We start from the raw sequence: 27108 nt of genomic DNA on the forward strand, positions 1-27108 counted from the left end.
CAAAACCACTAAATCAGCCTTATCAGCGGACACGACCCTGTCCTACTTCGACCCTACCAGAGCCACCAACGTTGCAGTGGACGCCAGCCCATACGGACTAGGGGCATCCTAGCCCAGGTACAGGGCAATGGAGAATGGGCGCCAATTGCGTATGCCAGCCGTTCCCTGACAGACACGGAGCAGAGATATTCGCAAATAGAACAGGAGGCAATCGCCATCCACTGGGCCTGCCGGTACTTTCATGTCTATGTCTACGGCCATCCATTCACGGTCTCCACAGACCACAAGCCGCTCATAACCCTATTTCAAGGTTCTGTGTCCAAACCTCCACCAAGAATCGAGAAGTGGGTTCTTCAGCTGCAAGGGTATGACTATCGGGTGGAGTACAAACCCGGCTCATCAAACCCAGCGGACTACCTCTCGAGACATCCCCGCGCAGCCACTAAAGCGGAACGAGAGGATGCAGAGGACACTGAAGAGTATGTCCGGCTCGTACTGGAAAGGTCACGGCCTCTGCCCATGAGCCTCGAAGCTATTGTCGAAGCCACTCTGGGAGACAAATGCCTACAACTAGCCGCTGAGGCCATTCAATCAATTGACTGGCGCCCCATTCAAGCTACCCTGACTAAGCGAACAACACAAGCCAAAGCGACACTAGAGTCAATGATGCGAGTGAAAGATGAACTGTCCATCGACAGCCGAGGCTGCCTACTCCGAGAACCGCGATTGGTGATGCCATTCAGCATAGCCCAGCAAGCCGTGGACCGGGCACACCAAGGACACCAGGGCATGGTGAAAACCAAGAGCAGGCTGAGAGCCAAGGTATGGTTCCCCGGAATGGACCCCATGGTAGAGCAGACGGTCAGAACATGCACCTGGCGTCAAGCAGCAGAACAGCCGGATGGCCCTCACCCGGTTATCACTGAGGAAAACTCCCAAAGGCCCTGGGAATGCGTAAGTGCAGATTTTGGACACCTCCCGGATGGGCGCTATGCACTAGTGATCATTGATGACTTCACAAAGTATCCAGAAGTAGAGATTATCGGTAGTCAGACAGCCACCGAGGTCATCACTAAGTTCGAGAAAACCATTGCCACGCACAGAATATTTGAGGTGGTCAAGACGGACAATGGCCCACCCTTCCCGGGACAGGAATCCGGGGACAACCTAAAGAGCTGGGGAATCCGTCATCGGAAAGTGACTCCACGCTGGCCCCAAGCTAATGTGGAAGTAGAGAGATTCATGCGCACACTCAACAAGACCATACACATTGCGCATGCTGATAGGTCGCCACTGGAAAGGGCCATTTACAGCTTCCTGAGGGTGTACCGGCTGACGCCCCACCTCACAACCGAAGCAGCACCAGGGCCGGCAACCATGGGCCGAGTAGTGAGAGACACTATCCCGAGTCACCCAAACTGGACCCTGGCCCAAGTGGACGCGGAGAGAACCCTGGCTAATCAGACCAATTCCAATAACCAAGCGAGTAATCGGAGACGAGCCAAGGAATCCGACATTCAGGCAAGAGACAGTGTGTACATCAAGGACAGATTTCCAGGGAGTAAATTCCGACTTCCGTTTGAGCACAGGCCTTGGACGGTGCCCCGCCGAACTGGCACCATGGTGACGGCCCAGAGGGGAACCGAAGTAGTCACCCGTAACATCTCATTCTTCAAGAAGGTACATCCCAGAACTGTAGATCGGCAAGAAGCAGCGCGCCTGGGAGCCAGGCCAAGTCAACCGACGGATGGAGATGGATCTGAACTACAAGAGCTGTATCCCATAGAAGATGATAACTTGATGAGCCAGGACACCCAGCCATTACCGGTAACTCCGGGGGAGAGCCTTCTGAGATCTCCTGTAAGATCCCCGGCAAGCGGAACCTCGCCAGGGATGACACCGTCGGTGCCATCGTCAAGGGGAGAGCAATCCAGGTATGAGTTGCGCAAGAACCCAGCACCATCCTCCCGGCTGACTGACTTCCTGGTGTGAACATCCAGAGACTGGAATTCTAGTGACTGGTAACAGATCCATGTTATTTCCATTGCATTATGTTGTTTTGTTTCAAATAAAGGTTAGAGGGAATGTAGTGTCCTCCGGCGCGAGGTAGCGGTCCAGCTTACCCGCGCTGGCGAGGCCACGTTAGCGCTGGCGCGGGTCGTCACGCGCCAGCTAAATAAATAAAGGCGCATGGCCGACAGGAGGTAGTCGGAGCTGTGCAGCAAACTAACAGAAGTGTCCGAGTGTTAATTATAAATGCGGCACCGCTGTAATTATCAGCGCGAGCGCCTGGGGCACCATTACAGGGGGGAGTGGTGGGGTGGTTCTGTCATAGGCGGGGCAGGGTAAACCATTGTTTGTGATCCGACCATTGGAGTTATTCCCCAGCAGGGTTTGAGTAAATTATGCGACAAGAAAAGGCAAATATTGCGGCACATTTTGTAATAGTATTACCTTATTATATAGTCACTTTTAAATTTGGTGATATTGCCTGGGCATTGGTTTCACCTTATTAGCACCAGTTTAACACGTACGTATAGCAATAAGCAACAGAAAGGTGACCAGTTTTGCAAAGCGCCTTCCAGCCTTCGGCAACACTTATTGCTTCATTTTTTATAATTTTTAAACCGTTTTACCCAGAAACAAAACTTTCTTTTTGTTAAAACCTGCAGATTATGCAGCAATCATAGATTATGCGGCAAATCTATATAATTATGTGAAAATCGCCGAAGTGGTAGATTATCGTGTAGCATTTACTACACACACAGTGGATTCCATAATTCAAGTGAGCATGCATGATATCATTTGATTTGTAAAGGCTACATTGTGTAAGTGATTATAAAGCAGGCATTGAATAACTTGAATTATTAACCCATTCACCTCGTCTCTCGTATTAACCTACGGCAATGTATAAGATATTCACTCTTAATTGGTAAAGGAGTTTTCTATGGTACAGCAATGAAAGCCTCATCATAAATATAGAGTGAGCACATCGTCATGCATTAATCTGGCAACCCAGTAGGATACCAAAGGTGTTTTGATATTCTTCTGCTTTTTACAAATAAAATATGTTGTGGTGTAGGGCCTGGAGACTGAATGGCTTGGGCAGACAAACATGTGTTGTGTCATTTTTTTCCCTGGCTTTAGTTGTCCCTTTAACTAAATCGAAATTGGAATGACAATTAGTAAAGTATTACAGGTCAGTAACCCGGCGCTATGGGGTGTGTACAGGGGTTCCAAGTTCGCACAGTGGTCTTAAGTACCCACCAAAGTGTAATAAATGTGAAGGACGGTCGTGGTTAGCACCGGATAATGGCAAACAGCGTTTCACTATTGTCTACACTACAGTATTAGGCTGAGATCGGGCTTTACTTCATGGTTTAGTTATCTGTCAAGCAGGACTACAACTTATTTTTTGTGTAGTTTTTTCCGTTGTTATTATACTTTAGTTGAACAGCTGTGCATGCCTATCACTCCTCTATTTCTGACCGTAGTTCGAGTGCTACTGTGATATTGATCTGACAGAATTAATCTTTAAACTTAAGTCTCTTTGCAAATTACGTTCTCCTTAAAAATCTTTTTAAATGAGGATAACCTTTACAGGAATTCAGTGTTATAATGTTGTGTACTGAGGTGATGCGCTAAAGAAATGCTTTTTTTTGTAGTTCTGAAGACACATTATCACAAATTTACATCATGTTTATTGTATAACAAACACGCCGAACATTTTCACGGCTCAGCTCGCGCACTGGCTCCACTACCCATGGATCGTTTCCGACTGGCTCTCCTAGCAAAGGTATTGGCTTGCCCACCTCTAATAAGGAGAGATGAATGAATACGTGACCGGCGCGAGCCTGGTGGATGGTACAGAAATAAACTGGTGTAGACAAACAGACAAAGTCCATCTCCATCGCCTCATGTCTGAACCATCACTTTTAACAACCTGGAAATCTGCCTAAAATGCCTGCATGCCCCAACCTCCTCCCCCAACCTATCCTAAGCAGAAGCGACACATTCCGAGCTGCTGTGGCCTGCTGGTGCAGAGGGACAAAACCAAAACAGGGTCTGGGCTCACTGGCAATAAGGACAAGCCTCACCATCAATTAACTATAAACCAAAAACAGTACCAGTATTGCCAAACTAATTCAACTTGGACCAAGGATGATCACTCGAATCACTGACTGAAACAGTAACTCTCGGAAAAAAGTTTTGTCCGAAATGAATCAAATGAATTTAATTATTTTCACATTAAACGCATCATATCAATGAGCAATTTTTTGTTTTTTAGATGAACATTTAAATAACTCCACAAAAGTATGTCAAACAACGAAATGAAACAAATAAAAAGACACTTTGAAGACAGATTCACAACTTGCATTCAACATTCATACGGGACAACACACTGATATATATACACAAATAAGCATTCGAAGATTCTATTTACAACATAATTTTTGAAAAGCATAGCATTGGAAATCAACGACTAAAGAATTTTGATGTGTTTAAGATTCAATCGAGAATTCCTAATGCTGGGTAGAGAAGGTCTACGCGTTTCGATGACCCCTTGTTGTGGGGAAATCTCGTCAGGACCAAGCGCCTGTGAATGGAGAAACAAAATTGGGTCAACCAAGGGGACCGGACTCTACCTCTCAACGCTACAGTGGGGGTGGGGGAAACTGATCATACCTTTCAGTTGCTGGGTTCTCTTTTGGAAGTGAAACTGTAATAAAAACAAAACCTCTTTTAGCCTCTAATTCGGAAAAACCGCAATAGCACTTTCCTGATTGTCACATTCATTCGTGAGTACTTACATAGTGTTACGCCTGGCGCGCTCTCAATAAGTCTTGTTATCGCCAATTGGGATGGAAGTGGAGATCTACAAGAATAGAAGGACTAGTCAGGGGACCTAATGGTTAAGCTGGTGGCGGTAGCTGCTATCGTTGAAACCGGGAGCTACTTACATATTATCGTAGCGTGGAGACGGGACTGTTTCCCGGATTTGCACGGTGAAACGCCTCTTTGGATTGATTGGTTCCTGAAAGAAATGGAAGGCGTGTGTCAGTTCTTTCAGAGAGGATGGATGAGCGGTGGTGCTATTCTGCCACGGTGTTCCGATATACCTGTAGGATTGTAGTATGCTGAGTCTATCTGGGGGTCCACGCTCTTCGGTCTCTGTCAATGAATGCAGTTGCCGGCACCATCCAGTTGGTGTCTCTGATCTCGTGTGTCCTGGTATTTAACTCACTTCCTGGTCCTGGGGGTTGTGGGGATTGTAGTTTTTTTGAAATTCGTCGTCATGGAGACGTTGTGTGTATCATGTGATCATGTGTAGTCGGGCTCATAGTCTGCGCAGGAGACGGCAGTCCGAATAGGTTCATATGTCTTAGATGGATTTAAAGTCTTTATAAACGGTAAAGCTCAGAGAGTTCATTAAGACCATTTGTCGCTGTATTGAACTTGACTATAAGCATGGCTTCATGGCGGGATAATTTTGCCTCAATATCTCCCCCTCTGGGATCTTTTTCAATTTTTGCAATGACTGTCCATTTTAGATCCTCTAGTGTGTGTTCGTGGCTGATCCAATGATTGACAAGTGGGGCAGTTGTGACTTTCTTTTTTATCCGTGATTTATGTTGTGTGATGCGACATCTTATCTCCTGACTTGTTTTGCCGATGTATAGCTTGTCGCAAGGACATTTTATACCGTAGATGACGTATCTCGATTTACAGTTTGTAAACTTTTCATGTTTCCAGAACAGTTGCTTATGTTGAAACAAGCATCCTTCTTCCGTACTTGCACAACAAATGCAGGATCCGCATTTATGATGTCCCTGTATAGGTGATAGTCCTAGCATGGTGTTAATTGTAGGTGAGTTCTGCTTCATTGCTGCTCGTACTAGGTTGTTGGCCACGCTTTGATCTTTTTTGAAGGCAAATAATGGCTTCTCTTTTAGTGTCTCATCTACATTTTCTACTAGATGCCAATTTTGTAAGATGTTTTTTTTGAGTTGATTCGAGTTGGGGCAAAATGTGGAGACACATACTATCCTGTTGAGAGTTGGTTTTGTCCTTTTTACTAGTAGTGTATCTCGGGGGATCCACCACACTCTCTTCATAGTTCTTTTTAGTAATTTGACGGGATAGCCTCTTGACGCTAGATTGTCTGTCAGGTTAGTAGCGTGGAACATATATTCGTCTTTGAAATGGCAGTTCCTCTTAATCCGCAAATACTGTCAGAATGGGAGGTTTTCTTTTAAGTTTCGCGGATGATTGCTATTGAAATGTAAAGCCTTGTTTCTGTCTGTCAATTTTTTGTATAATGTCGTCACCAAGCCTTCGTCTGTTGGATATACCTCGACATCGAGAAATGACATTTTTACTTTCGAAAAGTTCATGCTGAATTTTATTTCATCTGTTCGTGTGTTGAGCCACTCGTGGAATTCCTTTAGATCTTCTTCTGATCCTCTCCAAGTTAAAAAGACGTCGTCAATGTAACGACTCCAACTTGTGATTTTTTCAGAAAATGGATTCGACTGATAAACAAATTTCTCTTCGTATAATGACATAAAAAGTACAGCCAATTCTGGGGCGAAACAACCCACGAATACCCTTATTTTATGTCTTACCCAAAGTCCACAAAGACATTAATGCCCCCCCCCGGAAGACCAATTGTCTAAGGATGTGAGTCTTTGTTTGAACCGGTATCAAAGTTTGTGGATTTTTTCTTGAAACCCTTCATGTCCGAGGTGAAATCATTCCTCCGAGACACGACTGATTTTATCAATAAACTTCCCACAATCCCGTTTGAACAAAATGAAGATTTCCTTGTAACAATGGACGTTAGTTCACTGTACACCCAGATTCCTCAGAGTGACGGTCTGGATGCTATCCAGTACTACCTTGACTAACGACCAAAACCAACTAGAGTACCAACAGAGTTTATCATGCAATTAGCTACATTGGCACTGAAGAAAAATTACTTTAATTTCAACGGAGAGTTTTTCTACCAGATAAGCGGTGTAGCCATGGGGTGTCCTTTCGCCCCAGAATTGGCTGTACTTTTTATGTCATTATACGAAGAGAAATTTGTTTATCAGTCGAATCCATTTTCTGAAAAAATCACAAGTTGGAGTTGTTACATTGACGACGTCTTTTTAACTTGGAGATGATCAGAAGAAGATCTAAAGGAATTCCACGAGTGGCTCAACACACGAACAGATGAAATAAAATTCAGCATGAACTTTTCGAAAGTAAAAATGTCATTTCTCGATGTCGAGGTATATCCAACAGACGAAGGCTTGGTGACGACATTATACAAAAAATTGACAGACAGAAACAAGGCTTTACATTTCAATAGCAATCATCCGCGAAACTTAAAAGAAAACCTCCCATTCGGACAGTATTTGCGGATTAAGAGGAACTGCCATTTCAAAGACGAATATATGTTCCACGCTACTAACCTGACAGACAATCTAGCGTCAAGAGGCTATCCCGTCAAATTACTAAAAAGAACTATGAAGAGAGTGTGGTGGATCCCCCGAGATACACTACTAGTAAAAAGGACAAAACCAACTCTCAACAGGATAGTATGTGTCTCCACATTTTGCCCCAACTCGAATCAACTCAAAAAAACCATCTTACAAAATTGGCATCTAGTAGAAAATGTAGATGAGACACTAAAAGAGAAGCCATTATTTGCCTTCAAAAAAGATCAAAGCGTGGCCAACCACCTAGTACGAGCAGCAATGAAGCAGAACTCACCTACAATTAACACCATGCTAGGACTACCACCTATACAGGGACATCATAAATGCGGATCCTGCATTTGTTGTGCAAGTACGGAAGAAGGATGCTTGTTTCAACATAAGCAACTGTTCTGGAAACATGAAAAGTTTACAAACTGTAAATCGAGATACGTCATCTACAGTATAAAATGTCCTTGCGACAAGCTATACATCGGCAAAACAAGTCAGGAGATAAGATGTCGCATCACACAACATAAATCACGGATAAAAAAGAAAGTCACAACTGCCCCACTTGTCAATCATTGGATCAGCCACGAACACACACTAGAGGATCTAAAATGGACAGTCATTGCAAAAATTGAAAAAGATCCCAGAGGGGGAGATATTGAGGCAAAATTATCCCGCCATGAAGCCATGCTTATAGTCAAGTTCAATACAGCGACAAATGGTCTTAATGAACTCTCTGAGCTTTACCGTTTATAAAGACTTTAAATCCATCTAAGACATATGAACCTATTCGGACTGCCGTCTCCTGCGCAGACTATGAGCCCGACTACACATGATCACATGATACACACAACGTCTCCATGACGACGAATTTCAAAAAAACTACAATCCCCACAACCCCCAGGACCAGGAAGTGAGTTAAATACCAGGACACACGAGATCAGAGACACCGACTGGATGGTGCCGGCAACTGCATTCATTGACAGAGACCGAAGAGCGTGGACCCCCAGATAGACTCAGCATACTACAATCCTACAGGTATATCGGAACACCGTGGCAGAATAGCACCACCGCTCATCCATCCTCTCTGAAAGAACTGACACAAGCCTTCCATTTCTTTCAGGAACCAATCAATCCAAAGAGGCGTTTCACCGTGCAAATCCGGGAAACAGTCCCGTCTCCACGCTACGATAATATGTAAGTAGCTCCCGGTTTCAACGATAGCAGCTACCGCCACCAGCTTAACCATTAGGTCCCCTGACTAGTCCTTCTATTCTTGTAGATCTCCACTTCCATCCCAATTGGCGATAACAAGACTTATTGAGAGCGCGCCAGGCGTAACACTATGTAAGTACTCACGAATGAATGTGACAATCAGGAAAGTGCTATTGCGGTTTTTCCGAATTAGAGGCTAAAAGAGGTTTTGTTTTTATTACAGTTTCACTTCCAAAAGAGAACCCAGCAACTGAAAGGTATGATCAGTTTCCCCCACCCCCACTGTAGCGTTGAGAGGTAGAGTCCGGTCCCCTTGGTTGACCCAATTTTGTTTCTCCATTCACAGGCGCTTGGTCCTGACGAGATTTCCCCACAACAAGGGGTCATCGAAACGCGTAGACCTTCTCTACCCAGCATTAGGAATTCTCGATTGAATCTTAAACACATCAAAATTCTTTAGTCGTTGATTTCCAATGCTATGCTTTTCAAAAATTATGTTGTAAATAGAATCTTCGAATGCTTATTTGTGTATATATATCAGTGTGTTGTCCCGTATGAATGTTGAATGCAAGTTGTGAATCTGTCTTCAAAGTGTCTTTTTATTTGTTTCATTTCGTTGTTTGACATACTTTTGTGGAGTTATTTAAATGTTCATCTAAAAAACAAAAAATTGCTCATTGATATGATGCGTTTAATGTGAAAATAATTAAATTCATTTGATTCATTTCGGACAAAACTTTTTTCCGAGAGTTACTGTTTCAGTCAGTGATTCGAGTGATCATCCTTGGTCCAAGTTGAATTAGTTTGGCAATACTGGTACTGTTTTTGGTTTATAGGTGCAGAGGGACAAGGCAGAGTCTTACTAGCCTGTTTGGGTAGGCACCTAAGCCCTCCGAGTACCTTCACACTCAGGATAATTAAATACATGTTGTTATGTGCTTTACTCACACCTCAGTAAGCATTGCCTGGTAGATGGCGCTCTGTGTTAATTAAACACATTTACAGAGGTGGTTATGTACAAACAACCAAGTGCCACAAAACTGTACATTTTCAATATGTAGTTAAATAACGGCTCATCGAGTACCTCATTGGATGATCATTCCAAAGCACTAACAAAATTACATTTGAACACATTTTCTCAACTGTAAAACACTCCCTTTTATGGGTTATTTAACAATTCGGGGCTTACTGGTTAGGTAACCTACTTTGGATACTGCAAAATACGGTAAATACAAAAATGATAGCAATGAAACTAAGCAACCAGTATTGTCTAAAATACAGCCATAACAGTACTTCTTTTTAGTAATGCCAATGCAATAGGTCTCGCTTTTGCGAGACTTTAAGCTGTTAGCATTGTAAATGACAATGCCTTTTATTTGTTTTGAAAACCAAAATATAAATAAAAGGCATTGCCATTTACAATACCAATAGCTCAAACTCGCGTGAATGCGAGACCTATTGCATTGCAAATGCTTGTTGCTTTTTTCTGCCCCTTTCTACCCTCTTCCCGCTTGGCCGCCCACGAAGCTCGGGTCCTGCAATGAGACAACGCCGGACAGAGCGGGGCCTCATTTTTCCTGAGCTGGGTTCCAGGAGAGGTGAGGTACACTCCCTGTACTATTCAGATGTAAGAGACACCGTTTGGTACAGAGGAACACGATTTTGGACTAATTATGTATATCCTAGATTGTCGTTACGTTGACTTTATGTATGCAGTAGCTAATGCTTAGAACTCTGGCCCTGAAGAAAGCCATGGGATCTTGTCCCTACCAGCTGAAACATGTTGGCCTTGTAAATGCAGTTATATGTTTAGACTGCTTCCTCTGCATTGTTCTTGTTTGTTTGAGGGAAAGGACAAATTACATTAGAGTTTTTCGCCTATTGATCCTTTTACCCCTTGTTTTTAACTCACACATCTTTTGATTTTTGCACTGCACTCGATCCCATCTTTATCATTTGTTCATGGGTACCTTAGCGAATGATGGTGCGACCCAATTGAGTAAGGGCGATGGATGGGTCTCATTGATCAAGAGACATACCACCCCATTTTTGGATGACCAAATGAGAACACTTGATCTACATACCTATTTGATGGGAATCCAACACATCTCTGTATGGGTCTTACCAACAATCTCAGTAGGTCCTTCGACAGGTTTGTCCTGGCACACATTCTGATATAGAGACTTATATAGCTCTATTAGAGCCTAACTCACTTATGTAGGAGTTTTGCAGCAGCTCGGAGTACTTGAAGCTCCGTTATAGACCCCCGGTTCTTTTTGTTGTTAGGATCACAGGGTGAGCTGCCATGAGGCAAACATCGTACCCCAGCGCCCAGATACACAAAGCGTGACAGTGCAGCGCTCTACAAATGCTGATTGATTGGCATTAGCATCTTTTTATTAGAAATGTCTTTTGGGATCTTTGTACACAGGCATATTTCTAATCAATAATAAAGATTCTATGACGGTAAACTATTGTTTATATAATAAAATTACTACCTCAGTTTCTTTGCTGGATTTTAGTGTTTGCTCAAACTGTTGCTGCAAGACAGCATATGCTTGTTGCAAAGCTCGATACTCCATTTCCAAATGGTGATATTTTTGTAAAGCTTCTTCTCTATCTGCAATCTAAAAATAAAAACATGGTTAAACTTCACTGCCAGAATATGGGAAAGAGACATTGAACACAAACTGATCTAGCTTAATATTTTTCGTTTTGGCTTGACAAATTACGAATATATGATTTCATTTTGATAACTATCATCAGAAACTACTTGCTGAATGGCTTTACATTACTGTCAAACATTAAATGATACGCCGTTCAAAGAGAACATTATGTAAGTAGTGGATTTACTGATAAAGAAAAGCACATATTTTCTAGGTATAAGATCTATAAAATTTAAAAATTATCCCTGTCAAATAGTTTGTTAAAGAGGGTATCTTCAAAAATGCACATGCGTGGAAAATCCTCTGCCATTTATAGAATAATTTGTTAAAAACACACAAAAATGTGAACATCTTAAACCTTGCCATGATCTTTTCAACATCTATGATGACAAACATAAGCTACACATCTCCACCATTTTTCTATTCATCTTGACACGGCCTGCTTTGATATAAAACACAGAATACTCTTTTTTAGAGGTAAATAACTTTCTTATTCTGAATGTAATCTTCTGGATTCAGACGCCTGGCAAAAAATACCAATCACTGATTATGAAAAGTGTTAAAGGCACTAACCAAATCCTTTTTATTAACAGACCTTGCATCGATGTAAGGGGGTCCGCCATCTCTGCAAGAGAGATATTGTCAAACCTTGTTAAGGAGTGATAGATTTTCTGAAACATTTTTTAAAAAAAGCCCGTGCTTTGGGGTCCCTAAGTCCCATGGCAGCACAGACTTAGTAAACATACCAACTTGAGACAACGAAATCTGGTGAACTGTAATCCACAAACCAGGTCAACAATACATGAAGATGGTGCGTACTGACAAACAGCAATCAGTCCAGTGAGTATCAAGGGACTTTTTGTTAGCAGGTTCCAAACCTCCTTTCACTAATAGATACAATCAGGAATATACACTAAGAATATACTTTCATATTTTTTTAAATTAAAATCAAAATCCAATTCTAGTGCATGTAATGCGCATAGTTGTGACTATAAAAACAACATAATAGTGGCAACAAGAGCAGCAATTAAACAGATCAGACAGAATTGCAACATCATAATAGCAATAAGGATTCTATGGCAGGACCGGAGGCTCGGATTATGCTTTTCTTCCTTCGCTATTTATTATTACATAAAAACACAGCAGCCTCAGAAAAGCTTCAACCAATGCTTATACGCAAAAACAAAGAAGCATTTAGAAAAACACATTGAAAATCCACAGATCAACTACAACTCCCATGAGTCCGTCATAACAGTCCATAATGTAGTCCTTCCACTATGTCCACAAAGTGAAGATAATCAGTCCCTCTTCACTCTTCCTCCTCTTTCTTCTCTGCTCACTCAGCCAGTTAAGTGCCTCATTATTTTTTCCTACATTTATTGATAGTGTTTGGTTCTCGCCGGCTGTTGAAGGGCGGGCGGGACTTGGGGCTTTGTTGTTTGGTTTTTTCCCTTTCAGAGCCCCGCGCTCGCGGGAGCGTTTTCGTTCCTTACGCGACTTTTGGCCACCTTTTAATTGCGGTGCATAAACGACCGCTAGAGGGTGCTCATACGTCTCGCTGGCTCCTCGGAGGAGCCGCGCTGAGGTGCCTGTAGCAACGGAGCCTTGCCCTCGACCGCCTCTCTGAACGCCCAGTTACCAGGTCTGTACTTTGGCCACAAATTACTTGTTGACGCCCCTTGGGGTCCGTAGTGCGGTTTCTTTACCGCGTGAACCGCCGGCAGGCAGGATTGACACCGGGAGTTTATTTGCTGACAAAAAAAAAGAGTGTCGAAAGCGCGCTGTGGGGCGGTGAGACCCGGTCCTAGGGAGGAGGGTCGGCGCGCTTTGGGGTTTGGTGCCACCCTTATTGCCTACTTTGTTTGGCCCAAAAATATCAATGCAGTCCCTGTGGCCTGCCCATATCTATTGACACCCTTCTTTGTGGGTAGTGTTTTAGCACACGCTTGCGTCCCTTTCCCATTACAGTATGGAACAGGGGGATTACTATGAGGAGGGGTTCCACCCCTATTTAAATGATGATGAGTTCTATCAGGCAGTGGATAGTTCAATCTATTGTTGCGTTACTGAAGTGGTGGGTCCCATGGAGGACCGCCTTTCAGCACGCATCGTGGAAGAGTGCGCAAAAATTGAGCAGGCCCATACCGGAGTACCTACTGGTCTCCCGGGCCCCTCAGGTGAGGGCTCTCCTGCCCCGAAGAAGCCCTGCAGGGAGAGTGCGCCAGAAGGGGGCAGCGGATGGACAGAGGCGCCGTTGAGCGTCTTCTAGATGCTTTTTTGGCTAAGGCGACTGCTGTTCCCCCGCGCCACTTTCGGAGCCTGAGCCCTCGGTGGCCTCAGGGACGGCTCCTACGTCTCCGGGTGCAGATTCCCCGAACACAGACGATGACGAGGAGACGGTGCGTTCTTGGCGCCCCTCGGGCTCAGCCACAGAGTTACCCAGGGACAGTTCAGGCATGCTGGATCCGGATGAGATCATGCATCCGTGATCCGCAGCCTGGACGTCGGGCGACACGGTGGCCAAGTTCGTAGCGAGTCGCCTACGCAAACCGTTAGAGAAGGAGTCTAGGGGTTGCCTGTGAGGGGAGTGCCAGAGGCCCACACTAGAAGGTAAGGTGGCCTTAACACCAGAGTTAGATGCTAAGATGGCCACCTTCCTGGCTAAATTTATGAAGGACCCGCGTAAGGGCATCGACCGCTCTTGGCGGTCATGCCAAGACAAGCTGTTAGACGCGGTTGGGCCCTCCACGAAGATCCTCGACATGGCAGAAGAGGCGAAGGCCACAGGCACGGTCAACTCGCCCGAAGTCCTGTCAAACTGGTTTTAGCGTGTCATAATCTTCCTAAGGAACGCCAACTGCGCCCTGTTAACGGAGCGCAGGCGGTCACTGCTGATTAAGCTGGACCCGACGTTGGGGGATTTGGCTTCCTCGGAGGCGGGCGCGGTGGCCCAAGGTGGCCTCTTTGGGGAGGTTCCAAACCTCCTTTCACTATAAATAGATACAATCATGAATATACACTAAGAATATACTTTTATAATTTTTTTTATTAAAATCAAAATCCAATTCTAGTGCATGTAATGCGCATAGTTGTGACTATAAAAACAAACATAATAGTGGCAACAAGAGCAGTAATTAAACAGATCACACAGAATTGCAACATCATAATAGCAATAAGGATTCTATGGCAGGACCGGAGGCTCGGATTATGCTTTTCTTCCTTCGCTATTTATTATTACATAAAAACACAGCAGCCTCAGAAAAGCTTCAACCAATGCTTATACGCAAAAACAAAGAAGCATTTAGAAAAACACATTGAAAATCCACAGATCAACTACAACTCCCATGAGTCCGTCATAACAGTCCATAATGTAGTCCTTCCACTATGTCCACAAAGTGAAGATAATCAGTCCCTCTTCACTCTTCCTCCTCTTTCTTCTCTGCTCACGCAGCCAGTTAAGTGCCTCATTATTTTTTCCTACATTTACTGATAGTGCTTGGTTCTCGCCGGCTGTTGAAGGGCGGGCGGGACTTGGGGCTTTGTTGTTTGGTTTTTTCCCTTTCAGAGCCCCGCGGTCGCGGGAGCGTTTTCGCAAAAACAAAGAAGCATTTAGAAAAACACATTGAAAATCCACAGATCAACTACAACTCCCATGATACCCGCAAGGGTCTTGTCCGCGCTCTATAAAACTTTGAAATAATAATAATAATAAGAATAATCTTAGTAGTAATTTTAAATTCTTGTCCAAGCACTAGACTCATCCTAGCGATACATTATTCCAATACAGCTTTAGCTTTGACAGTTGGAAAAAATATAGGTCTCCAGCTTTTTTTATTTCCACATCTAGGACCGTTATAGTTCAACCTACATTTACATAGTTGCATAGGAGTATGTTACATGTTAATTATTTTAATGTGAAGGTTTACATTTACAGACCTTAGCACCTGGCGGCAATGCTGAATGAGTTTAATATATTGCTGGATATTTTACAACCAGGTCCCCACTCCAATGAAACCCAAGTGATTCTAAACAATCTTCAAGTGTGCTGATAAACATTTTATATTAAGAATAGTTATATAATTTGTTCTCTTGCATAAAACATTCATTAGTCGGATGATCTCTACACTAATTTGAGCTAATGGGATACTATTTATCTGACCAAATCTGAAGGTTCTTGAAGAAGAAGATTTGAGGAATCTTATACTTATTTTGCAAATCTTCAGAGGACTTTAAGACAGTATTTTTTATAAAGGTCACCAATTAACTTGTTCCCACAAGAAGCTCACTACTTGCAATAATGATCTTGAATTATGTTAGGGAATCATATGTTTTTTTCCACAGAAAAATATATTGGGTTAATTGAGTGACATTTAGTATCTTCAGCAAGGATTTCAATTTGGATTATGGCTTGAGGCGACAGTCAAGACACCCAATTGAAAGCATTCTCGACATCCAATAGCATGGTTGCCAAGTCCTTCTGCTCAGTTTGTACAGTATCAAATAAAGCAATGGCCATGTTTATGTGTTCTGTGATATTAAGACTGGTTACAAACCCAAACTTTTGCTGAGATATCACAGGGTCTATCACCATAGCTAAACAGGTAGCTACAACTTTGGAATAAAGCATACCAATCTTACCATCTGCTTTAATTAGAAGGATCAGTCTATATGAGGTCCTCTCTTCTCTTGCTTTGACTTAAAAAAAGACAACTATATTCATTATTCCCAATAGTTTGGACCTGTTGTTCCATTATCGATACTCATGAATAGCCTGCAAAGTATAGGGATGAGAATCCCTAATCAAATTTCTAAGGAGAAGCCTGTCTCTTCATTTCCCATTTCAGTGTCTCGGTTACTCCAGTCTCAGGAATGTCAGCAATACTGCCCTGCTGTCTAGGAAAGCAACCAGTCCTGTATCTTGTGCACATGACGAGGCCAAGGGCTTCCAAATTGGAACCTAAAGGTCTGTGCAGCTCCAGTTCTCTCATTCACTCATGTACTGCACATCATTCAATAAGCAAACGCACAGGATTGTGGTGCTGTGTTCAGGGGTCACCATGAACAGAGGAACTTTTAATGAGTGGGGGAGTGAGCATACAACACAGGTAAAAAAGGCTTGGTCAGGCATGGCATGATCAGATTATTATCACTATGAAATATGGTATGCTGCCACCATTGCAATACACGGGTGAGGACAGGGACAGTAGTCCAGCTGTCATTATGAGAGATCCACTTGGTGTATACCTCTTGGTCCAGGAAAAGTCTGGTACCTCTCCTGAGTTAAGGGTAGGCAAATCTTTAAGCACACACTAGATAAGTGTGAAGCTGGGGCCAAAATCCAAACAACATTATAACGGATACTCATGGCTCAGGCACGCAGGGCATGGGGACACGGCTGTGTAAGACCCTAGCCATGTTCATTTTTTCTGAACATTGTGCACACCCATTCCGCTACTTACATCATGTTGTTTCGTCAGATCTTGACCATTTCAGTGATCGGTTTCTTGGATGAATGATTCATTGCACAAGATTCATTAGTCAGGGTTGTAGTAGTGTTCTTACTTTCTCAGTAAGACTAGGCGTTTGGGCAACATAAGCTTCAAATCTATGTGGGACTGAGTCTACTAATGACATCAGAATATGATGACTTAATTCCTGGCTAGTTCATAGTGTGCCGGTATACACCTGTTACAACGCATTTGTTACAACGCACTACTGTTACAACGCGACTTTTACAACGCATACCATTACAACGCATTGCGCTGGGGGGCGCTCTAGGATAGGGAATAAGTATAATTTACTATCCAACACCTTCCCTAGGGTCCACGGGGACTGGAGTTAGAATAGTAAATTATACTTACCACTATCCAGCACCCCAAAGCGCTATGCGTTGTAATGGTATGCGTTGTAATGGTCGCGTTGTAACGGTAGGTAGTTGTAATGGTATGCGTTGTAACATGGTACATCCTAGTGTGCCATTTGGGCCCCTAACTGGGCAAGGCATCTGATGGTGTCTGCAACCTCAGAACATGACAACCTTAATTCCCCCAAGGAAATTCATTAGTACCACAGGCATGCCCAAAGGGAGACACAAGAAGTAGGCATATTGGCATTTCAAACATGTATTGAAGCAATTGTACTCTTGTGTCAAATATGCGTGCTGCAATGATTAATAGAATGGAGCAAAACAATGTTACCAGCATTACAAGAATGCCAAACTGAATGAATAATTCACCCATCATGCCTTTGCATTAGATTAGATGGATACATATAATCACACTCCTACCTAGTGTTTCTTATCCTATAAAGCATAGAGTGTGTGGATCTGCCAGAATACCTTGGAGTGGTCTAACTTCACATTTACATGTGGATGTGTGTCATATGGCAGCCAGCCTTGGTGTGGAACAGGCCATTATCCTCTTCAGGATGGTGTTGGAATTCAGCTGGGCTAGAATTTAGGCATAGGTAGACCTTCGACAATCCATCGAGATGCACCTCTGCCTAAACAAAGGCTGCCACAGTTTATATAATAAACTGGACCCATTTGTTCCGTACCCAAATCATTAGTCAATGTGTGCTTCATTGTTGGTTCTCCCAGACAAGATAGCTTTCTTTGCATCCACTTGACATACTGACAGTTCTCATGATTTTTTGTTTTAAACTTTATTTTTATTGCAAAGTTAGACATTGTACATCCACCTGTTCTGGGTTACCCGCTAGTACAAACAGAGAAACGCTTCGCTTTCAATACAACATAATCATATCACAGCCATTTAGCCCACATCCCGGAGGTCGGGCGGCGTTAGTAATCAATGTCGTAATTAGCGTTTTTGCGGGGAACCCTAGTCTCTGCTTTTCGGAACGCCTAGCATCTGCTTTTTATAATTCTCTGCCCTCCAACTCTTCTAGGCTACCCGACCCATGCTCTAAGTGGTATGTATTTTCAGGTTCTGTCAGTGTGGAGCGTGGCCTAGCGTCATACCCCGATCCCTTTTCTGTGCGCCTCGTGTAGTGCCCGGCTTTCCCAGCCACGCCTCATAGGGAGTCGCCAGCCTAAGTTCTCCGTCGTAATAACCACCCATGGGATTCTAATAAGTCCATCCTTTCTGCAATAAAAGTAGATACCTTCAATGTCCTAACTAAACCCACCCCCCTCGAACTGCAGTTAGTGTGGGCCTTCTCTTAGTCTCTTAACACCTAAAAGGGAGGAAACCTGTAGGATCGCAATTATTCTTCTGTATCTTACATGGAACAACTCACATTACTCTCTCGGTTTAGTCTCCCACTGGGGATAGGTTGTCACTTAACACTCTCACTAGTTCTGCCCATGCGCGCGCTGCTTCTAGACTCCTCTCGTTAGCTGTACGGGCTGCCTGGCGTAATCTGATCATGCTCTCACTATGGGACCACTTATGGAGTTTGTTCGCCCACCGCTTACCAGAGGGACCTTCCTTCGACTTCCAGTGCCAGGTGATTTCCCTCTGGGCCAAAATGAGGCCCATGTCGATAAATTTACTGGTTATCTTGGTTGTTTTGGTGTGAGGAAACCAAAGCAACAAACAAGTCGCCATAGTATATTCCACTTGCCGCTCCGTGACTTCATTAATAAGCGTCCCTACCTCGGTCCAATAGGACCCCAATTTCGGACATTCCCACATCATGTGGTCTAGTTCTACATCTGGCGCTAGGCATCTAGGACACGTTGCTTCCTGCACATGGAAATATTTCCTGATCTTTCCCGGTGTTAGGTAAGCTCTATGTATTATGAAAAAGTGTACCTGCTGAAACCGTGCATTCCTGCATCCTTTCCAGGTCCTCGTCATGATGCGACCCCAGGTTGTGTCCGGAATGGGCTTCCCTATGCTCGCTTCCCACTTCTGTTTGAGAGCCGTCAGGGGTTCCAGACCTTCATTCAGCATTCGTGTGTGCAGGCAGGTGACCGCCTTAACCGTTCCCTCCGCCATTACCACATATTGGCAAGCCATCGTGGTCTGCGGTTCTGACTGCCCGTCCTCCAATGTTTCCGCATTGCAGTAGTAACAGCCATGTGCAAAAGGAAACCTCCGCCAGGAAGGCCAAATTGATCTTGCAGCGCCCTAAATGGCAACAACTCGCCGTCGGCATAGAAGTCACCCACCATTTGTAACCCCAGCTCCTCCCATTCCAGTATCCGGGACCAGTCCCCTCCATGTGGCAATGCAGTCAGCATGCCTAGAGGGATTTCGGGTGCATATGGGTGTACCACTCTCGCCCTCTTTTAACTTTTATTCCAGCACAACCTCAGAGTCTTCTCTTGTTAAATGTTAAATGTTAAATGTTAGGAGATTTCTAGAGCGCATGGCTGCCCGTAAGCGTCCCAGCGCTGAACAAGTACAGGCAGAATCAAGAGGGGAAGCTTACGGGAACAGCCAGGTTTTCAGAAATTTTCGGAATGCCAAAAGGTTGGTCTGTGCGCGGAGAACAGGGGGGAGGGAGCTCCACAATTTGGAGGCGTTGTAGGAGAAACGTCGACCTCCCGATCGTGCTCTCTTGATCTTAGGTGGCAGAGTTAGGTGGGCGTTAGAAGATAGGAGGGGTCTGGAGGTGGTGTAAGGAGTCACCAGATCTTTGAGGATAGAGCTGGCTTTCCCGTTGAGAATTGTGTGCGTGAGACAGAGCGCCTTAAACTGCACTCTTACCACGACGGGCAGCCAGTGCAACGCTCTAATGGCCGGCTCGGCCGAGCAACGACTCTTGGTGTTGGTAAGAATCCGTGCGGCCGCATTCTGCACTACCTGTAGTTTAGTAGTTACTTTCCGCGGTGCGCCAAGATACAGTGCGTTTCCATATTCCAACCTTGACAGAATGAGGTCCTGGATCAGGAATTTCCTTGATTGGAAAGGGAGCAGTGGTAGAATTTTCCGGGCGGAGCGCAGGAGCCCATAGCAGACTCCAGCCGTTTTCCTTGCTTGGGTATGCATGGTGAGATTTTGGTCCAGCCATAATCCGAGGCTTTTGATCTCGGATTTGGGGGTTGGGGGCTTACCCATGCATGGGAGCCAGAGAGAGTCCGGACGAAAATGGGACTGATTCCCCATCACCAGTATCTCAGTCTTGTCACTATTAAGTTTCAAGTGAGATCTGTCCATCCAGCTGACTATGTCTCTCAGGCAGGAATAACGGTCGATGGTAGGATTTTCCTGCTGAGTAAGAGAGACAACCAGCTGGGTGTCGTCCGCATACGTCAGGAGTTTGATACCAAGTGGGCTGACTATCTTTTCCAGAGGGGACATATATACGTTGAAGAGCGTGGGGCTCAAGGAGGAGCCCTGTGGCACTCCGCAACGTATAGGGGTCTCTTTAGATGTGTAACTACCCTCTATCACCTGGAATGAGCGGTCATGAAGAAACGATTTCAATCAGGACAGGGCGACACCTTTGATCCCAAGATCTCTAAGTCGCTGGGCCAGGATCTGGTGGTTGACCGTGTCGAAGGCCGCGCTCAGGTCCAGGAGGATCACTGCCACTGATCCTCCTGCATCCATGATCTTCCTGGCCTCCTCGACCACCGTCACCATCGCTGTTTCAGTACCCTGGCCAGGGCGAAAGCCTGTCTGTTAAGATTTAAGTAGTTCGTTTGATTCAAGGTATTTAGACAGCTGGGCATTAATGAATTTTTCTGTCAACTTGCTAATACACGGGAGGAGAGAGATAGGCCTGAAATTGGATAAATTGAAGGGGTCTAGATTGAGTTTTTTAAGTAGGGCCCTAACCTTCGCCTTCTTCCAGCTAGGGGGCACCAATCCATCTGCTAGAGAGGCATTGATCAAGTTTGCCATAGGTGCAAGAATGGTAGGGTTAGATCCCGGACTACTAGGTGCTGTTGCATAACTATATAAGAGAGGACATGCCTCTGTATCCCTGATCCGCGAGCTTCTTCCGGACCCCTAAATTCCTGTGCTACATTCTGTGTAAGGATCTGCAGCTGCGCCGCCAGGTAATAGAGTTCGAAGTTAGGGACCGCTAGTCCCCCCTCCTGTTTCGGCCTTAACAGTGTATCCAGGGGGGCGTGGACACGAGCTGAGCATGGCGGACGCATAGTGTCAGAGCTATGTCCACCGCCCGCAATACTTGCTGTTTATCCTGATTCCCTGAGGCCGCTGACCGCCCACTCGAGTCCCCCGACATCGCCGTGAGGGCGAGCACCCAGCGACGACTGCCTGCGAGCCTTGTGAGCCGGTGGACACTGGGTGAGGAGAGTGACTCTGTTGAGGCCTGGAGCCTCGTGTGCAGCCTCGGCCTCAATTACCAGGCGAGCCAGGCTGGGGGGAACAGCGGACGCCGGCGGATGCCGCAGTGTGAGGGGGCAATCGGAGCAGAGAACTGCCCCGACATCCTGTGCATGCTAAATTGCGGCGGAGCAGGCGCCGGGGGCGACTACACCGCCCGAACACAAGCAAAACCCGGGACCCAGCCGGGGGCAAACGGGAGCGGTGTCCGGCCCGCCATCACTACAGATACGAGGAGACACGAACGCACCGGGAGCCCGGCAGAGGGGTAGCGCACCAACAGAGCACTCCTGCACCAGCTGCGGAGCGGACGCCGAACCGAGGAGAGCGCCGGTGCTGCACTGCGGAGGACGCTCGCCGTCTCGGCGGGCCGCGACTGCCAGCGCCATCTTACTGCATGACACCGAGTTGGCGCTGCCGCCACAGGTGACACGGCGGCCCTGCGGCGTCCCGCGCTGTGGTCCAGTGGGGGACAGCATTGATCCAGTCAGTGGGTCACCGTAAGGAGTAAAGACACGGCGACTACAGCAGAAAGCTGATCAGCGTATCGGTGTGGCTTAATTGCTGGCTGCCCTGCAGACAGAGAAGGCGCATTCCAGGGAGGCGATACTAGTGAGGAAAGTGGAACTGCGCCCCGGCTGCACATGATCCGACGCCCTGGACTGCTGAGCGCGGCGTTCACCCTACCCCTACACGGCGGTGCCATCTCAGGCGCTAACGCAGAGGCGAGGACTCATGCATTCGATCCCGGGCTGAGATTATAACCAGACCAGGGTATTAAACTACCTTCCTCGACCCTACAGGGCACTCCCCTCACACTGGAGGGGGCGCTGTTCTGCGAGACGGCAAGTAGGGAACGTCGGTAACCGGAGGCCACTAGACCATTCAGAGCAAGTGGGTCCCTACCGGATGTACCATGTTACAACGCATACCATTACGACTACCTACTGTTACAACGCGACCATTACAACGCATACCATTACAACGCATAGCGCTTTGAGGTGCTGGATAGTGGTAAGTATAATTTACTATTCTAACTCCAGTCCCCGTGGACACTAGGGAAGGTGTTGGATAGTAAATTATACTTATTCCCTATCCTAGAGCGCCCCCCAGCGCAATGCGTTGTAATGGTATGCGTTGTAAAAGTTGCGTTGTAACAGTAGGTAGTTGTAAAAGATGCGTTGTAACAGGTGTATACCGTCCCTACCACCGCCACCCTGCAGACGAGAGCTATGGGAAAACATAGGACCTAACTACAAGATCCGGGCACAAACGTTGATGTGCAGTCCACCGGATCAGAAGACCCACTGGCCTCCTCCAACATGGAAATTATACTACCGACAGGCAAGTGTACACAAGACGCGAAGTTGGACCTCATCCTAGCTGAAATAAAGGCCTCAAGGGAGGCGCTGGAACTCCGCATGGACAACATGGCGACGGGTTTGTCGCTCCTCAGGGCGGACCATAATAAGCTGGCAGAGAAGGTATCGGAATGGCTGAAAAATAGCTGTCAGGAGCTTTAGATGAAACTGCCCCGTGGACTACTAAGCCCCCAACGAGGTGCTCGAAAACAGCTCAGTGGTTTAATGCTGAATTAAAGAATTGTAAAACGGAATGCAAAAAGTTGGAATACATGTGGCGCAATAAATATGATGACTCGGCTAGACTCAATTATAAAAAGAGTATAAAGAGTTACCATAAACTGATTAGATCCACTAAACGTCAGTTCTTGAAGAATAGAATTGAACTGGCGGAGCACTCTACTAAGGAACTCTTTGTTATCTACACAGAGCTCACCTCATTGGAGAGAACTATAACTCCTGATCTGCACTCGACAGATATGTGTGAAGCTATCGCCGACTTTTTTGTGCAGAAAGTGGACACCATATATAAAACCTTTCCAGAGGCACTGATAGAACCCACCAGAAATATCTCCACCAGTAGTGAGATGACTAACAACGGGGGTCTTAACCAGTTCACGGTGCCCAATACCACGGAGTTGCTGAATATCATTCGTCTGATTATAGGGGTGGGTAACCCAATAAACCCTTGCGGGCTTGGGCAATCGTAGTGTTTTGAGGGAAAATGCCAGCAAGGGATTTTTTTAGAAGTGCAAGTTATGCAGTGTGACACAGTCTATATTGTTGAGACTTGGCAACTGAATGAATCAGATACTGCTCTTATTGTGTTATTATCTGTTTCAGGACTCTATAGAAACTACCACACTAGCCCCATAGAAGTCAAACAGTTGAGATAATTATCAACACTTAATGTGGTATTATTCACCAAATGAATTTTAAGAAAACGATGTAAAGCAACACGGACAAATATGTTTTTCAAAGGAAAATTATTATTTATATTTTTGCATTCAAATGTAAGGGTACATAGTCAAAACTAATTGCATGTAAAACTTAGGTACGTGGAAAAGACAAAACAATCCATTGGTACATAAGAAACAATCCAGTCTAGAACAAATATGTATAAAATTGACTTCTTTTAGAAATAAAATAGAAAGTCAAAAAATAGAATGAAGACTTGGACTGGTATGTCGACGTTTCGGTCTCACAGGTAATATCACGGTGTTTAAAACATCAATTGCAGAGGCAATCACAAATTATTTCACAGTGAATGCAATTTCTGCCAGCTCTGGGCAAGTAGAATGGGACGCCTTTAAGGTGTCGATCAGGGGAGAGGCAATGGGAACACGGGCGGGTATGAGACGGAATGTAGTGGAGAGTCTCAAGGAGGTAGAGGGCGGTCTAGCCAAGTTTGAAACTGAAGCTGCAGGCACGAACGTAACATTTACGCAACTTCAGGAAGCACACATACGGCATGCCGAACTCCGAGAGGAGTTACGCGTGCTAGATTACAGAGAATACACATGTAAGCAACACACACAAGCGGACAGGTCAGGGCCCCTACTGGCCCGTTTAGTGCGAGATGTCCCAACACACATGCCCATACTGGAGGTTACAGATCACAGGGGGTCTCTGGTCACGTCACAAACCAACATTAACACCGCATTCAGGGACTATTATGAAGCGCTGTATGGCCCACACCAACCTCTCTCAGAAACCTCCTACGCTGATGACACCCAACTGGTTTTGGCTATTAAAGACAATGGACCAGAGGTGGCAGACCGATTTCAGCACGGAATGCTCGCAATCAGTGAGTGGATGGCATCTAATTGCCTTAAGCTAAATTCCGATAAGACGGAGGTGCTTATTTTCGGACCCCTTAGACCTGATTGGTCGTCAACCTGGTGGCCATCAGCCATGGGTGAGCCGCCTAGGCCAGCACTTAAGGTTAGGAACCTGGGAGTAACATTCGATGTGGACCTACATTTTATGGCACATGCGAATAAGGTAGCGGCAACAGCCCATCATAAATTAAAATTGATCAGGAAAATTCTTCCATTTCTTCCTGACACTGCTGCAAAAACACTGATCAGCTCCCTGGTTTTAACATCTCTTGAGTAAAGCAACGGGCTATTTCTAAATGCCCAAACCAGGATAATAAATAAGCTTCAGTCACTGCAGAATGCAGCAGCACGGCTTCTTACAGGAACACCCAAATTCTCTCCAATTTCTGACACCATCAAGAAATATCACTGGCTAACGATCCGCAACCGAATAAAATTTAAATCTTTATGCATAGTGTACAAAGCACTGCATGATCAGGTTCCCCACTTTTTTAAGGAATAGTTGACACCTTATAAACCAACCAGACTGCTCCGATCGACCACGTTGAACCAACTAGTGATCCCTCGATCCCAGACAGTTTCTTGGGGAGATCGTCGCTTTCTGGTTGCGGCATCTAAGTTATGGAATACCTTGCCACACTGCATCAAGACGTCTCCTTCACTTCTGCAGTTCCGTAAACTACTAAAAACCTGGTTGTTTGATCAGTAATCTAAGACAGTTTCTATGAGCCACGAGGGAAATAACGGAATCACTTAGCGCCGAGACGCCCACGGGTATTCGCCGCGCTTAATAAATTATACAAATAAATAAATAAATAAATAAAAATAGCATTTGAGGAGTTCATGGCGGGACTTGATTTACCGCAGCTGGAGGTCAGGCAGAGGGAGGAATTGACACGTCCCCTTACAATAACTGAGGTACGTCAGGCCATTCGCGCGCTCCCGCGGAATAAAACCCCCGGTATGGACGGCCTCCCAGCCGAGTTCTACGGGACCTATATTGACCTGCTTGCCCACGCCTACATGTGGTATACCAAGAAGCACTTCGTACCCACACTCTTCCACAGATGTCCCTGCAGGCTTTGATAGTATCGCTGCTGAAGCCGGGCAAGGATGGAATGTATCTGGCCAATTACAGACCCCTGTCTTTACTGAATACAGATTTTAAAAATATTAAGTAAGATATTGGCGACGAGACTAGCTCAATACATCCCACAACTCATACACACTGACCAATGCGGCTTTGTACCGGGCAGGAGTACGGCTATGAATCTACGACGGCTCAGCCAACTCCTGCTATGTGACTAGCCACATGGGAAGGAGGAGGGGTGCATTTCCCTAGATTTAAAACAAGCATTTGACTCCCTTAGGTGGGATTTCATGTTCGCAACGTTTGCGAAATTTGGAATACCGCCAGAATATGTTGCCTGGGTCAAACTGTTGTACACCCATCCGACAGCCCGGGTACGCACAAATAGGTGAATCTCGGAGCACTTAAACATAGCGAAAGGAACCAGACAGGGATGCCCGCTGTCCCCGCTCCTATTTATCCTTGCACTGGAACCATTGCTCTGTAAACTTCGCAAGTTGGCATGTCACCGGGGCATACAGAGAAACGGAGTAACACATGTGGTATCGGCATATGCGGATGATATTATCCTATATTTACGGGATTTGAGAGGTGACCTGGCCCCTATCCCTAGTATTTTCGAGGAATTCCGAGCATTATCCGGCCTCACTATAAGTGAGCCTAAATCGTACGGATTCCGTTTTGGCGTTACGGGAACAGATGACCCTCTGTCGTTCACACCGCACACCTTCCAGGTATCGGAAACAACCTTCCGATACCTAGGGATACAAGTGTATAGAGGAGCCGGGGATATGATTGAAGGTAACCTGGGTAGGGCTGCTGCAACACTGAAATCGCAGGTTAAATTCTGGAATGCCCTACCATTGTCAGTAGCGGGCAGGATAGCCATCTCCAAGATGGTGGTTCTGCCTCGGCTGCTTTATTACTTTACCGGACTGCCGTTCGTGATCCCAGCTGTTATTTTCCAGAAAATAAACACAATATTGACAGAGCTGATATGGGGATCAGGACGGAGACGCATTAGCTTGTCCAAATTGCAACTTACCACAACTGAAGGCGGAATGGGGGTGCCGGACTTTCAGGCATACAACTATGCCTGCCAACTACAATGGCTGGCCTACAGGCTGGCGGGACGTAATCTACATGAAATTGACATGTCATAGGCTGACTGGGCAAAAGGGATCGTCCACACCCT

The 27108-nt window shown here is 45.4% G+C and overlaps 1 protein-coding gene across 2 annotated transcripts in view; it reads right to left on the reverse strand.

The window, feature by feature from the left end:
• The window catches only part of ALPK3 (alpha kinase 3), a 1258466-nt gene that overhangs the window by 655291 nt on the left and 576067 nt on the right, over nt 1-27108 (reverse strand). For both annotated transcript variants that reach the window (XM_086959428.1, XM_086959429.1), the window contains one exon: nt 11186-11314. In XM_086959428.1, the coding sequence (XP_086815554.1) occupies nt 11186-11314 (129 nt within the window). The remainder of the gene's footprint in view (nt 1-11185; nt 11315-27108) is intronic.

This window comes from Lissotriton vulgaris, chromosome 2_2 (genome assembly GCF_964263255.1).
Source record: "Lissotriton vulgaris chromosome 2_2, aLisVul1.2, whole genome shotgun sequence".
In the NCBI taxonomy this organism is placed as follows: Eukaryota; Metazoa; Chordata; class Amphibia; order Caudata; family Salamandridae; genus Lissotriton; species Lissotriton vulgaris.